This window comes from Moschus berezovskii, chromosome 6 (assembly GCF_049115385.1).
Source record: "Moschus berezovskii isolate FMDL1 chromosome 6, NW_MosBer_1.0, whole genome shotgun sequence".
Classification (NCBI taxonomy): domain Eukaryota; kingdom Metazoa; phylum Chordata; class Mammalia; order Artiodactyla; family Moschidae; genus Moschus; species Moschus berezovskii.
The window spans coordinates 109,500,384-109,516,544 of NC_142465.1; the positions used below are offsets into that span (position 1 = coordinate 109,500,384).

The following is a 16,161-nucleotide window of genomic DNA, read 5'->3' on the forward strand; positions in this document are numbered from 1 at the left end:
CGACTGCACTGGCAGTGGGATTCTTTAACACAGAGCCACCTGGGAAGCCCAGTCTTAACTGCATCTCCCCTGGCAACGCAGGCTGTTTTGTAATAGCCCACTGACAACAGGATTCTAATATGCCAGGACGACCCGAGGAGAGAGATGTCCTGAAACTTCTCTGGGAGCTATTTAAGACTGAGACAGAGGGGTTTCCCTGGTGGTCTAGTGGAACCAGGACTTTGAGATCGAGACTTTGAACCTCAATTGATTGAGACTTTGCCTTCCAATGCAGGGGACCTGGGTTCGATCCCTAATCCAGGAACTAAGATCCCACATGCCTCAAAACCAAAAAACTGAAACATAAAACAGAAGCAATGTTGTAACAAACTCAATAAAGACTTTAAAACTGGTCCACATTAAAAAAGAAAATCTTAAAAAAAGAATGCAACAGACTTTTGGTATAATCTCAGTCGAACAGGGTACATACAACAACAGGATGACTTGAGTCTATACCTGTTCTGTTAACTATCTTCTGATAACTTCACATCTTCAAGTCATGTGAGCCCCATTTTACTCGCTCATTAGGGATTTAGGAAACCAGTGTCACATGACAGCGAAGTGACTCGCTCTAAGAGAAAGCCAGGTAAAACTCGAGGGACCCTGACATGCTAAGTCCTCTCTCTCGCTTTCCAAGAGACCTGGGGAGACCAGAGCAGGGGAAACACACTTGACATCCACCTGCCGGCCCTTTGTCCCCTTTCCCTTCCTCTCCCCACCCCAGCATCGTTCCCTGATGACTCTGCCAGGGGAGATGGAGAGAAAGGACTGAGTCAAAGTTGGGTCTTGTTCAAGAGTCTATAGACAAGTGAACAAGGAGATAGAGGCAGGCGCCAAGCAGAGCAGGATGCCGAGGGGACGGAAGAGGAACCCCGATTCTGCCAAGGAAGTGGCCCAGTCAGCTCTCCCTTCGTAAGCAGACCCCTGGCAACGGAAGCCCCGGTGGACGGTCCCCCAAAGCCAGCATGGCCTCTCTGGCTGATGTCTGTTTTTAGCAACCCTCATGAGTGGAAGGAAAGACTACTTAAAATACACCACCCTCTGAGACTTTTATTCCCTGTAAAACTGTCAGCCTTCTCACTCAGCTTTCTCTTTGGCATGAAGCGTTCCGGTTTATTTTGGCAACCAGAGCGAGCAACAGAACACAGCTTTCTATGGCCGCGTGAGTCCCTCCTATCAAAGTTCACTGCCGCCGGCCAAGGAGCCTGAGAGGTGGGTCTGGCTGTCCTGGGGCAGGGGAGTCAAGGGGACCCTCTTCCCACAGCCTGATCCTTGACAATCCATGGACAGAGGACACCGTCAGCTGGTCCAGGATGTCCAGGTCACAGGGCTGACACACAGCATCAGGGACTCTGCAGTCAGAGGCCAGCGCACCCCCATTTCCTAGCTGTCTTGAGCCTCAGGGCCAGTGGGGCACAAGGTGGTCAGAGCACCTGGCCTCCCCGTGGGAGGACTCAGTGCAAGCCCCTGGGTCCTTCAGTATGGTCCGAGGGTCTACATCTACAGCTCCAACTTTCTGTGAAGGCAAAACACTGGGCTGGCCAAAAACTTCACTCGGGTTTGTCCATACGCTCTTACAGAAAATGCTGAACGACCTTTCTTGGCCAACCCAGTATACACCACCTAACACTGACCATCTTCAACTCTTTTAAATGCAGTGTGTTAGCTTTAAGTTCCTTTGCTGTGTTGTGTGACCATCACCCTCTCCAGATCTTTACATCAACAACCACTCTCCCCCGTCCCCCACCCTCTGGTCCCCGGGAACCTCTATCCCACTTTCTGTCCTTATGGATTCTACTACTCTAGGTAAGTGGAATCATATTTGGTCTTTTTGGTATCTGCCTTATTTCGCTTAACATGTCCAAGGCACATCCACGTTGTAGCATACGTCAGAATTTCATTTCTTTTTAAGGGTGAACAACAGAGCATGGCATGTACAGACCATATTTTCTTTCTCCGTCCCAAGGACATTTTCTATCATCAAGTGACGATGCTTTCCCCTGAGTTTCACATTAGGCCCGGAGTCCTGCCCGCGGGCTAATTTCCTACTATGCCTTTAGTTCCGTGCACCTGCTGAGCGTCCTTTCATTTGCTCTTCATCTGCCGGGAGTTTAGGTGCTTTACTGTTGATCCTCCACACACTTGCTGAGTTCCTTGAAGACAGGAAGCTCATCTTTTATTCTCCATGTGTCACCCACCCCTGGACTTCTCCCACGCTCGTCTCGGGTCTGTGCCTTGCTCATTTGCGTTGCCTTGCCCACGAGGTGACAGCCTGCACCAAGGGCTCTCCAGATTATGACTCACAAGGCGAAACAAACAGCATTGTAAAAAAAAGTTAAAGAAAACCCAGAGCTGATGATCTCAGTTTGCAACCTGTGATCATTAGCAGAAGCCCTGAAAGCAGGAATCTGAAGTCTCCCCTGTAGGGTGCAGGCACCGCCTGGGACCCTTTCCCAATGAGGACTCCAGACTGCAGTCATTCGAGACTTGCCAATGCTGTTCAAGTCTGGATGTGGGTATCAGCCCAAGTAGCGGATGCATTTGCTGTTACTTCTCCCTGCTGTTTCTATTCCTTTTAACGACCGTACACTGAAATTCCCTAGAGAGGGAAATGACAACCCACCCCAGTATTCTTGCCTGGAGAATTCCGTGGACAGAGGAGCCTAGTGGAATACAGTCCACGGGGTCGCAAAGAGTCGAACACGACTGAGCAACTAACATTTGAACACTTAATACTGAAATTAAGTCAAATAATCCTCCATTAAATATTGTTTTAAACAAGAGCCCCCCAGAGAGTCCAGACTGATGGGAGAGAGGACTCGGTGCCCAAGGACGGACACACACGACAGCTGAGGCACGGAGGGCAGACATGCCCTAGGAGGGGGGCCAGGCCCCGGGGGGCCGAGGCAAGGCTGCGGAATTCCTGAGGTCTCCACCTGCTCTCTGAAAACCTGGTCCACGTATGCTCGGGATCTCAAATCAAAATGTTACACCCCCAGACTGGTGAGACTGAAGCACGCGTGTGCGCCATCTCCACCAACAGCTGCCGTTTTTAGAAGGAACCTTTAAGCCAGGGCTGTATTCAGTCGACCTAGTCTGAATGGCCTGGCTAAAATAGTGTCTGAAAGAGGCCAGCAGTGTCTCTAGCATGAAGTGAGAGACTGGTTCGCGGGCACAGCCAGGCACAGCCCACGAGCTCCAGTGACAGACACCTTGGGAACAACCTCTGTCCATCTGAAGCCACTAAAGGGGTGACAGATGGGGGAGAAGGCTGGAGACCCCGTGGGGCCATCAGACTGTGAGAACGTATCCATAAATATCCCAAGGAGGTTACAATGCCTAATGGGGGGATCAAAACTCTTGTCACTGACATGCTTCATCTCTGGGGGTCGAAGAGGGGCAGGTCCGACGCTGGTTGAGAGTCTTTTTGGCAAGGCAGCCTTAATAGGAGACGTTCGGAAAAGGAAGGAAGCGTATCATTTTTATAAATCCTAATAAATTCTGTCTAAGATTTGCGTCTGGAGGATTCGAAAAGCATTCTGCCTGGGTCTTTTCGATCTACACCTCGGAAACCATGCTTCAAAATCCTGTTTGCCATTTCCTCCTCCAGGGGATTTTCCTGACCCAGGGATCGAACCCACATCTCCTGCATTGCAGGTGGATTCTTTTACCCACTTTGGCAGAAACCACAATTTTGTAAAGCAACTATCCTTCAATTAAAAATAAACAAAATTTAAAAAAAAAAGCCTGTTCAGAGGCAGCATCTGAAAATCAAGTCCAGGAGAACCCCTTTCTGTGCCATTTCCTTGAGATGGTAATAAAGGTCGGGGCAAAATCTAAGGAGGGGCTGGGGGAGGGGGGAAGCAAGAGAACTTCGGCCTTTGCCGAACTAACATTTACCCCTTCTGCCCAGCATTGCCAGAGAAGGCACCGACTGGTAAACCACATGCTCCCTTGTAACTCAATATATTCCCCCAGCAGGGCACTCAGAATCCCCCTGACCATCCAGAGGGGGTCATCACGAAGTCCCTTGCATTCTTGAGCTTCTCCATGGTAACTCAAGAGGGCCTCGGAGCTGACACCCCTCTCCCGGGTTGCTTTAAGCCAAAGGCCTTTTTCAAACAAAAAGATCCCAGGAGCTGCAGCCAGGCAGGAATGCAGGGTTCCCAGGCCTGGGGGTCAGAGCCTCTGGGTTCCGGTCCCAGGCCAGTGACCCTGGCCTCTCCACCTCTCTGACCTTGTAGAACCACCCTGGCCTGGATCTTCTAAGGACCGTCATTTCCAACCAGCTGAATCAGAGCTTCCCCGGACCCTGGCTTCTCCCCCAAACCTCTCTTTCTTCTAAGGAGCTTCAAATTCTGGCAACCAGAGTTACAGCCTCTGAACTGTCCACGGGGCACCCAGAATGGAAAAATCTATAGCTAATAATAGTTCCTTGCGTTTGCATGGGACTTTTTTAAAGTGCTTTTTAATCCATCATCACAATGAACTAAAGGGAAATGAGAGGCAGGCGCAAGGGCTTGAGAGGTCAGTGGAGGCAGACACCTCCTCACGGGAGTGGGGCCGCCCTCCTCTCCCACGCCATGTGGTGCAGGGGGGCCCCCCGCTCCAGCCCTGCCTGCCAGCCTCAGCGTGTGTAAGCAGGCGAGAAGGCTCCATGCTGGAGGAGAGGCAGGCTGGGGATTGTACATAAATGGAAACAAGCAACAAATCAGACCCGTGGAGAAGCCCAAGCCATACAGGAAAGCAGTCAGCGGCCTCCCTCCCGCCTTGGATCTGCCTGCTAAGTTCTCCCCTCTATCCTGAGGGCACACAGGCTGCTGAAACCTGAAGAGATGGCCTCACCTGCTGAATTCTGTACGACGTCAGAGGCCATGGTCTCGGCAAACAGAAGCTAGCCACCACAAAGAACCTCTGACACATCACCATTGCCACTGTCTCTTTTCCCAAGCGGACAGACAAGACGCTTGGTCTCGGCCAGAAGGAGGGACAGGGGCCACCTACCACATCGGTGTTGGTGATCTTTGCCAGGAGATCCACCAGGGCGTCTCCGGTGAGCGAGCTCACGTCCTCATCCTGCTGAAGCCCACAGATCGCGGCCCCCACGCTTCCAGTTGCAATCATCGACGGCGGGTACATGGCGAACTTGAAGTCTGTGGGGATGAGAGAGGCCGGGAGCTCAGGACAGGGTGGAGACAGGTGCTTCCCCACTCAGTAGACAGAAAGAACAAGTGCCACCTGGTCCCACGGAGGCGTTAGAACCGGTGTGATTCACCACCCAAAAAGTGGAAGGTTGGGGTGGGGGCTGCTGGGGAGGGAGGACGTGTGTCCCAATTCAAATCCCTGCACAGGGGACTTTCCTGGTGCTCCAGAGGCTAAGACTCTGCATTCCCAATGCTGAGGGCCATGGGTTCTATCCCTGATCGGGGAACTAGACTGCACCTTACTGCAACTAACAGTTCACGTGCCACAATGAACACCACGTGCAGCTAAATAAATATTAAAAAAAAAAAACAACCCAACCTGAGCATTGGGTTGAACCCACAGAAATAGTTTTTAACCTATGGCTTCTCCCTCTTGCTAGCATATCAACATTGTCCATGGAGGCACTTTTATCGCTGACTCCAAGGTCTACATCGAGTCAGGGGCGTCCTTAGAAACCGCACTGGGTGGCTCAACAAGGCACACACTCCCCGCCCCTCCTGGCCGAATTCCATGAACACAGCAGGCCTGGCTGTCTGTCTTTCTCCTCGGCCTTCTTAGCCCGTGCACCATCTCCACCTCCTGAGGGATGTACATTACAGCATTCCACCCAAAGCCTGCTGTGCGCTGACTTGCGCAGAGTCTCCTCTGTCCCCTGGATGGTGAGGAAGCCAGCCTCCCTCCCGCCTCTCTGCTGTAGGTCTCTTCACATGGGGTCACAGCAGTTTCTCTGCCCAAAAACCTCGTTAGCTCCCCCCACCCCACCAGACATTCACAATGCAGAGGCAGCCAGCCCCTGGCAGCGTGGGATGGGAAGCGTGGGGGGGGGGAAGGTGGGGCAGCAGGAGGAGACCCCACCTCCTTGCCCCTCCCCCTCCCCCAGTGCCCAAGCCTCAGCCCAGAAGCACAGCCCACACACTGCCTGTCTCTGCATCCCGCTACCTGCATACCCAAGCCCTACTTCTAGCAAATTAAACTTCTAGAAGCCAGGGGGTGCAGGTGGATGGTCCAGGGTGTGTCCAGAGGACTGTACCTGCCTTGTGTGGGGGGAGAAATGCTGAAAGACACGGTCCCCCTGGACCGCCCCACCATCCCCTGACCCCCAACAGCTGCACCTATGAAGCAAGGGAAGCCAGGCGGGCTCCACTGAGCCACAGGACTCTGAGCAGCTGCCCACTCTCCTCTAGGTTAATCCAGTGGAGGCGACGTGAGCGCTGCAAAGCTAGGTTCGGGCCCCTGGGGGTCCTGGACCAGTCGTGCCCTCCCTCCAGCCCTGAAGCTTTTCTAACTTCCCTTGCAACTCAGTACCAGTCACCAAGTTCACTTGTGGGTCGCGACCTGCATGTTCTGTTATTGTTGTGCTGAACAAAATAAAAGTATCAGGAAGGAGGGCGTGTGATAGAGAGTCAACACTGTCTGCAGAAACTCTTGTATCGATTTGAGGTACACTGATGAGGCATCCCAAGTGGTGTTATAAAATGTACTTCTTCCTTTATGGTCAAAAGTTGAAAGGCAGCAGGCTGGCTCATCTCCCAGGGGCCCCTCCAGGTCTAACTGACTTATTTTTAAAAAAAATCAAAATGTAACTGCTTTACAGTGTTAAGATTCTGCTGTACCATGTATCAGCTGTACATATACACGGATCCCCTCTCCACGTATACATGGAGAGCCTCCCTCCCACCCGCTCCCATCCCACTCCTCTAGGTCGTCACAGAGCAGATACCCTGGCTTCCACCAGGCAGCAAAGTCACAAGACATGTCTCTCCATCCGGCAGTTCTGCATGGCCTCAGGGGCTGCCCCAAGACTACACCCAGAGACACTCCCCTCTCTGCTGATAGGGGAGACAGCAGAGAGGAAAATGCCTAATAAAACACCTGGTCTCGTCTTGTCCTGGCTCCTGTTCGCTAACCTCCACACTCAACCCTGGAAAGTTCCACCCAACCCATTCAGCCATTTCTGGAAACCTTAAACTTTCAGCTATGGAACCGGATGAAGAAATATTCACAATACCTACCAGGGTGAAGAGGGGAGCAAAAACAAAAGCTATATGAGCGTGTGCTGTGATCAAGATTACAACCACCCACAAATACATAAATAGAAAGGCATAAACGTGCATGCATATAGGGGAACCAGAACATACAAAGATATGTGTAAACTTCCCCACCACTGGGTGGGGAAAACTTATTTTAACAAAAGTTAAATATCACGAAACAATCTCCCCTGAATCTAAGTCTCTTGCTCAGAAATGCTGACAAGTTATATTCTGAGGCTGAAGGCACGATCAGGGTGAGCGTCTCCCTCCACCCTCAGCTCCCTACCTGGAAACGTAAAGTGTATGTCACTTCCTGAGCAACCCGACCCTCAGCAGACTGAGAGGTAGTTAGCTGAGCAGGGACCCGTTCGGATCATGTTCCCCCATGCTCCAGGCACCATGGATGGTCCCCTGCCCCCAAAATACAGGACATAAAAATACAAGGCAGGGTGGTTCATTCTAAAGATACATCTCTAAGAAGTGAGATGCCCCCACATGGATAGGAGCGTCCATGTGGAGCCACGCAGGCCTCCCTTAGAAAGTGGGAAGGGTCTGGGCCACACAGCTCCAAACACTGGAAGGTGGAGGCCATGGAGGCTGGTAACCCACTGCCCACCAGCTGCTTGAAGGTCTCCAGGGCCAGTCACCCAACCTCTCTGAGCCTGCGTTTTTTCACCTGCAAATGAGGATATACCCACCTCCTAGGGTGGTTCTGAGGGTTCAACCAAGAGAGCAGTGCCCTGCTCACAGGCAACACTCCACATCAACCGCCACCACCATCAGCCCCACTATTCCTAACACTGGGACTTGCTGCGGGATTGGGGCGGGCAGCACACTTTTTTGGCCATACCACGTGGTTTGTGGAATCTTAGCTCCCCCTACCAGGGCTCGAACCTGTAATCCCTTGCATTGTGGAAACACTTAACCTTAACCATTGGACCACCAGGGAAGCCCCTGGGGTGGGCAGTTCTGATTGTCAGAGATTCTGGTTCAGCATCTACAGAGATTCACGGGAAGGTGCATGGGGAGCCCAGAGAGAACAAGGGATCTGCTCTGGGCCTGGAGGCTCTTTCCCAATCGTGTGTGTGTCACAGGAACATGGCCTCATGGAGTCCCCACCACGTCCTGCTGGTCTGTCAGGGGCAGGAGAAGCTGAGATCCCATGGGGACGTGGGGGTGGGGGGCGCAGAAAGACAATACAAGTATACAAGCAATGAAAGGGAAGCTGGATGGACCGTATTCATTCCTGCAAGAGGAGGGGCACCCAGAGCCAAGGAAGAGGCCTATACACCTGCAGCCCTGACGGCGTTCCTACAGTTTGCTGACTTGGCCAAATATTAGCAAAAAACAAGGTAAAATTCACCTGTTTCAGGACACTGGCTTTTACGGGTGAATCGGTGAAATCTCCAGAGGTTAAGCGGCTTTGTCGACCATCTGCTGCTGGGTTTGCAGGCGCCTGGACTTGGCACGCAGGGCGCTGGAGGACTTCTCGGAAGGTGAAGAGAGCCTCAAAGGGACCCCCCGCCACCACCTCCAGCCCCACTAAGAACACAGGGTCGTCTCTCCCATCAGAAGCAGGAGAAATTCCCAGAGGAGGGAGCCTCGGCTTTGACATCCAAGAGACGGGAACACCTTCCATCCTCAGCCACCACCCCCGCAACCAACCCTGCTCTTGCTCTGGGACCCTGCCGAGATCCTCGCCAAGTCTCTCAAGGACCTCCGGGAGGCCCCTTAACCGAGGCAAGGGCAAGAGAAGTGCTCCACGTTCACCAACTCAGGAAGATGTCACTGGAGGAAGCGTTCTGAGCTTGGCGGGTTTGCAGCCACAGATTACAGGGCCCTGGCGGGTCGCGTTATCCCGGTTGTTTTGACTAGACGGCGGAGGCCTTGACCGGGGAAGCGTGACTGCTGCGCTTCCGTTCACCACTCGGGGGCGAGAGAGGCTCTCCCTGAGGCGTCAACCGCAGACGCCCTCCATCTCCCGCCCGCCACCTGGCGTCAGTCCGTGGGGGCTTAAAAGGCCAAGATGGGGGCGCTCACTCGCCACCGAGTGACGTCATCGGCCGCCCCCAGAGCCGGCTCCCACCCCGTCCTCGTGGGGGCCTCGATGCCAACTTAACTCCAGCAGCCTGGCTGGCAGCAGGTGGCGGGAGGAGGGCCCTCAGCCCGCTCCTCACAGCGAGATGGGAAGTGAGACGGCCTGAACCCACGCAGGGAAGAAGGGAGACTCCGGGTCAACGGGCCACTCCACTGGGCCCCGCGACCTCGGCTCTCGAAGGACAGAAAGCAGTTTCCATTCTTCCTTCCACTTTCCAACCACCCAGGCAAACCTCCCTTCCTGGCTCAGGCACCAAGTGGTAGATCCTCTCTGGGCCATCACTGCATGTGTGTGTGTGTGCACGCGCGTGTGTGTGCGCGCGCGCGCGCTCAGTCGTGTCCGATTCTTTGCAACCCCAGGGACCGGTAGCCCGCCGGGCTCCTCTGTCCATGGGCAGAAACCAACACAAGACTGTAAAGCAATTACCCTTCAATTCAAAATGAAGGGAAAGAGAATACTGGAGTGGGCTGCCACCATTTCCTTCTCGCGGGGATCTTCCCCACCAAGGGATCGAACCCACATCTCTTGCCTCTGCCTGCACTGGCACGCAGATTCTTTACCACGGGAGCCACGTGGGCCATCACTATCTGGCTATAACCTGGGGATGAACTGTCACAAGAACACCTGGAGGCAAAGCCAAGAAGACAGCTGGAAGCAAGCGGGGGTGTGACGTGACACCATCACCCAGGCCAGGCCCAGAAGTCTCGGGCGGGTACTCATGTGCAGGAGAGCTGAGGGCAGCAGCTTGGGGTGGGGGGCACCTAGGCAAAAAGAGGAGAGGCCGGGCGCCATGGGTAGGGAGGCTAAACACCTCCTCTCCCCACCCCCCCGCACCAAGTTCAACCTCAGTGCCATTGGCTCTTCTAGATGTAACTGGAATCATCTGTTGAGCATGATATCATGCGTCAAGAATCTCCCCCACGCCAGCCTGAGATCCTGAGTCATCCCAGTGGTCTCCTTCCCCCTTGGCAGACCTGGGGGGCTCTGCCATCAGGACCCGCCTGCTGCCTGGTAGCTAAAGTCCCACAGGAGCCAGTGGTTATGAGGGCTCCCCTTGCCTCGTGGCCTCCTCCGACCAGGACCAGGACCAGCCGGGGGGAGTCTCCGCCCCAGAGGCTGTGCGGGGTTGAGCAGGGGAGGAAAGGGGGCACCTCCCCTTCTCACCGTGTTATGCCTGGAGGCCCAGGAAGAAGACTGACACCCCCTGCCCGTCCCGCCTCCCGCCTCCTTCCCTTTCACACACAGGCACTCTCTGCGGACAGTGGGACCAAGGCCAGCTCTTTCACAAGCAGCTTTCCCCCTCAACTGGCCACAGCGCCCCAGGGTCGCTACCGCCACCTCCAGACCCATGGGGGCCTCTGCGGGGACCTCCGAGCCCCTGGCTTCCAGAGCTCAGAGACGGAACCGGCGGGATCCACGTGGAGTGGAGGTGGGGAAACAGGACCCGAGCTCCTGGAACTTCCCACCTGGTACCTGTCCCAGACACACACCCAGCCACAGGGTGGGGCATCTCATCTAAACAGAAGGTATTTCCTCCAAGAAAAGCAGCCCCGGAGCTCATCATGGCCTTAAAGCCCCGGCCAGCGGGATGCCATGTGACACAGCCTTGCAGACACATTCAAGAGCAGATTGGGGGAAAAAAAGCCTCCAGAGATAGGCTCCTTCCTTCAGGAGACCCTGCCTGTGCTCTGAGCAGACCACACCTGGGGCTTACTGAGTACCTGGCCCGAAGTCTCTTTTCTCCTATCCTTCCCCACCCCCTGCCCCACACTAGCAAGGCAGTCTTCCCAACTTCCTCCGCCTCCCCTCAGACCTCTGTCCTCAGTCCCTGAATCCCAGGCTCCCTACTCTGGCCCCAAACTTGGCAGCTGCCCCAAGGATCTGGACAAGAAGGCCAGGAGTGGGGGATGGGATCCCCAATTTTAGAGAATGGGCCTTTAGAGAATGTGGGGACCTGCTCTAGGCCTGGGTGACTCCACCCAGCCCCCTATCTGAGTCGGAGATCATCTAGGAGCGGGCAGACGGACCCCCAAAGGTACATCAGTTAAGAGACAAGGTCAAAGCAGAGCTCTGGCCATCAACAGCTGGGCAATGCAGGAGCGCAGGGTCAGGGGTTAGCTGTCCGAGAGAGAAAAGCGCTGGCTGACCCCCTCCCCCAGTGAATCGCGACCACGGAGAAGAAGGGACAGGCGGGGCCTGGGAGACAAAGTGACAAGTCAATGAGGGGCTGACCTCGAGGGCCCAGGCCAGACAGCAGAAAGGGAAGCAGCTAAGAATGGCCACGGCCTGCAAAGCAGCAGGGATCAATGGCTAAGAGTGGCCTTCGGGGCCGCAGGAAGGGCACAGACTGTATCTGGGAAGCCTGGGGAGGGGAAGCTTGCCCTGGGATCCACGGTGGGGGGCTGGACCCTGCATCTGAGCCAGCAAAGGCCAAGCGTGGCGTCCTGCAGGGTCAGCGTGAAAGTCACTGTATCCGCCTTAGCTGAAGAGTCAGCATCGGAGTCACGTTCACAGCACCAGGGCCCATCGCCTATACCTTGCCTGGTTGACAAAGGGCCTCCTCACCCATCATCTCTCTTCTGATGTCCATTTTCCTAACCACCCTGAAAGGGTTATAGGAATGTCGCGGGTCAGTGTTTTGTAGATGAAAAGCACAAAACTTAAGCGCCCCCGGAGGTCACCCAGTGATAAGTAGCAAAGCCTGACCTTTTGACTGCGAACAGGGCATGAACGCTATTGCAAACAATGTGTTCATCTCCTGAGCTCCAATATAATATGTAACGAGATACTGAAAGAAGTCAATCCCCAGGCCCACCTTTGCAACGCAAGTGCAGACTCCTGGCAACCTTGAACCCCACCCCCCCGGCCCCCGCCCGGGGAGGATCTGCCCAAACAAGTTTTTTCCCCTGGACACTTCTGCTTGTGAAAATATGAACTCCTGACGCTCCACCCTAGATGACTGCTGGTCCGGAGTTTCTCCCACAGCCACTACTGTTGGAGGGCGGGAAGCTGGGGGGAGCGGAATATAGAAACTGGCCAAGGTTCAGTGTGATGAGACTGTATCAAACCGCTGCCTTTAGCCTATTAGTTAATGGCACAGGGGCCAACAAGATTATGCACCAATTGTGGGATCAACAGGGTGGGTGCAGCGCTGTTTAACACGAAAGGCAGTTGCAACGTCCCAGGTTGCAATCAAAACCTCAACACGTTGAGGGGGGCGGGTAGCAGAGCCCAGGCTTAGGAAGTGACTCCCGGCTGCAAAGCCCACAGGTCCACCCCCACCTCGCCAGAGGGAGCAGCCGGGAGGCAGTCATGCCCTGCAACCAGTAGAAATCCTGGGGCCTCTTCCCTTCCCAGTATCAGGGCAGGCGTTATTTATCTTGAGAGGGTTCCTTAACCTGTATTTGCCTCCACCCCCCAAATTTCCTCTTGGGCTTATCTCCAAGCCATCCTTTTCCCTCCAAAGATGAAAGATTTAAACACGACCAGAGAGCAGTATATATAATCTTCAAAAGAGCACTTTAGACACCATAAAGAATATTTTAACAGGCGCTACTTTTTTTTTCTCTTCCCCTTACCACACCTGTCCTCGTAAACCATTTATGAGTTTGGCAGAGAGAGAAAATATACCAGCTGAGATAAAGGAAGGAAAAAACTGCCCGGGAAGGAAACCTTGGACTCTACAGAGACTACTTGGGACCCCTCCCGTAAACGCTCAGAAGCTAGGGCTGTGGTCTGCCTCCCCTTGCAGCCCCCCAAAGCCCTTCTCGGCACCCGGCCAACCCCCCTCCCCGGGGCTCCAGCGGCTCTTACCAGTGGCGCACAGAGCGATGAAGGTCTGAGCGTGCTTGCGAATCAGCGACAGCTTCTCACTGGGCTGAGGCAGCTTGCGAAGGATGTGTTCAATGAAGTCGTGGGGGGTGACAGCCGCCAGGTTCCATTTCAACTTGCCCAGCACCACCAGCTCCCACTCCTGGGGAGGGAGGGAGGTGGAGCAGAGTATAAAACCCACACAGTGTCCCGGATGGGAAGCTTGGGCTCTAGACCAGTCTTTTGAGGATGTTCACTAGGACAAGGCTAGATTGGAAGGTAGGACCATTTATCAGAGTGTTCCTAAAGCTTTGAAGTGGGTGATGGCTCTGAAGGCTTCAAATGTCAAGCTCCCCGGAAACCAATGAGCGCCCAGGTGGCTGCTACCTTGATGGTCCTTTCTGCTATTTCTTTAGCCTCTCCAGCGGCACACCCCACACCTCCCCACCCAACCCTGACTTCCACAGGATGCTCTTGCCCGCCCACCCAGAAGGTTGAATACACAGTAAAATACCGCCAAGGTCGTGGTGGCCCTTTGGTAGGAATTTATTGTATATATCAGTGACTGGATTAATAAATCTTTTCTCATCCCCCTGGAAAAACGATGTACAAACAGAATGAAGCTCAAATTTAGGTTTCTTAGCCCAAATCCTTGGCAACCAATTAGCTCGCCTGCCATCGGTGCCAAAAAGTGCCATTTTCCTCTCTGCTGCTAAGACTTTCCCCTGGACACACAATGCAGAAGACCTCAGGGAAGGACACCCAGACACAGCGCATCCTTCCACATACAGGCTTTCGCAGGTCTTTGTTACCACGACTGAAGGACCGGAGTGTCACTGGCCACCCCGTTTTGCGGCTGGAGGGGATTCAGGAGAGGATTAAAGTCACAGAGAAGAATGCAGCCCAAACGCTGGCACAAGGCTAACCTGGTGAAAAACCTTGTTTCTTTCCCCCATTGAGATACTTCGGGGGGAATTATGCTCAAGGGAAACAAGTCAAAAAGATGCAGTCAGAGGGAACACGGGTCTATCGATCGATCATCAGAAGAATGAGAGGTTGAGACCAGCCTGCCGGTGCAGCTTGGTCCCACATTCACCCAAGGAAACTGACTCTCTTCCGCACAGCCACTGGAACCCCACTCTCCCCATGGCACCCACCGGCTGTGTGGTCTCAGCCAATGCCCTCCCCTTCCGTGGTCTTAGCTTCCTCGTTGGTAAAACAGGAGGACCCCTCTAGATCTCAACTTCTGGGATAAAGAGACTAGGAAAAGGCAGATGTGTCTGCAGAAATACAAATTAGCTTGGCAGACCCTCCAAAAAAATTGGGGTGCTCTAAAAAGATCTGAGCCCCCATCATGATGAAACAGTGATGCAAAAGGAAAATTATTTCTCCTGATCTCCCTTGGGGAAAAAAATAACTGGATCTTAATTCTACCCATTTGTTTGTCTTTACTGGCTTTAATGTCGGCCTTCGCTTTTTTCCGGAGGTTGGGGGTAAAAACACAGACAGCCTTCTGAACAATCAGGGTCTTCCAAGACGGCTTGAAATTCCAGCTCTCCTTCTCACGGAAGAATGTGAGTATAAACCACTCGACTTGTACCATTATTAAAGGAAGCAGATCTCCCAGAAGAAAGCACCTTTCTGGGCCTCTCCGACCAAACCAGAAGCAGCTGAAATCTGGCAGCTGTTCAAAGGTGAGGTCATTCATGCCCCTCTGCATTCTCGGAGATTCCTCCCCGTCCTTGCACATGTCTGCCGCAAGGTGGCAGCACAGCCTCAGGGAGGAAGTCCTCTCACAAAGAACTCAGTTCAGACAGCCAGTCCTGGCCCTGTGGACTTCGGTGCAGGCCTGGCCAGCAGGGAGGGAGGGTGGAGGGGAGGAACGGGGCGCGGGGTGGGGGGGTGATGTCCCTCTTCCAAAGAGTTGGGAGATGGGTGTGCAGATCACTGAAGGTGGGCCTCTGGGGCCGCTCAACCAATGCCACGCTGTGGCTACATGGACATCTTAAGGGTGAAGCTGCAGAGACAAAGGGTCCTACTGGGTGGGAAAAAGGTTTGCTGGCAGCAAACCAGAGCCCAGACAAGACCCCATGTCTGTACAGAGGTTACAGCCCCACCGAAGATGGGAATCCACGCCTCTGAATCTTCCCACAAAGGGCCAAACTTGACTCTGCTCAAAAGCCAGCGAGTTGGTGTTTAGTTAACAGCTACTATGTGCGGGTATGCTGGAGAGTCTGAGAGATTCCCTAGATGGTACCTTCAAACTCCGAGTTCTTAGGAGACACTCCACAACACGTCTGGATCATGCTGAGGTTGATGACTGTCTCAGAAGTCAGTGATTGAAAATTGGGAACTTACTTGAAATATTATCACTGCGTTGTATACCTCCGCTACACACACACACACACACACACACACACACATATATTCTGAAAATGAGTGTCACCAACCCAAACCGTGTGAAGGAGGATCTTATGCATGGGCGGAGCCTGAGTACTTTGTATATGCTGTCCAGCACACAGTAGGAACACAAGGAGTCTCAATAGGAAAGGTCAGAGCCCCTCGAAGGGTGGACATTTCACAGATGGGTCATTTGGGGCCCTAAGAGTTTGTTCTGGGAGCGGTGGGTCAAGGTGGATTAGGTCAGGGCAGAGTAGAAAGGCAGGCAGGCAGGAAGGAGGCAGTCATTACCAGCAGCTCCTGAGGCTTGATGGAGTTGTCGGTATAAATGCACAACTTCTCAGCGGTCAGCGGAATGGTCTCTTTGAGCTTGGACGCTAGGAACATGCACACGGCCCCCAGCAGCTGCAGATGGGTCTTCGGAGTTGGGACTCCGGCCAAGAAGCGGTCCAGGTAATTGATGGCGAGAGGAAAGACCTCCTCTTCGCACTTCTGCTCCTCACAGACCTACGACATGAGTGGGAAGGGGTCGGGGTGGGGGGAGACCATAATATCAGGAAAGGAGGAAGAAAGGGAAAT

General features: G+C 53.8%; 1 protein-coding gene across 1 annotated transcript in view; it reads right to left on the reverse strand.

Moving 5' to 3' along the window:
• The window catches only part of CCND2 (cyclin D2), a 28,888-nt gene that overhangs the window by 10,597 nt on the left and 2,130 nt on the right, over window positions 1-16,161 (reverse strand). The window contains exons 2-4 of the mRNA XM_055395264.2: window positions 15,874-16,089; window positions 13,186-13,345; window positions 5,044-5,192 (exon numbers count right to left, since the gene is read on the reverse strand). Of these exons, the coding sequence (XP_055251239.1) occupies window positions 5,044-5,192; window positions 13,186-13,345; window positions 15,874-16,089 (525 nt within the window). The remainder of the gene's footprint in view (window positions 1-5,043; window positions 5,193-13,185; window positions 13,346-15,873; window positions 16,090-16,161) is intronic.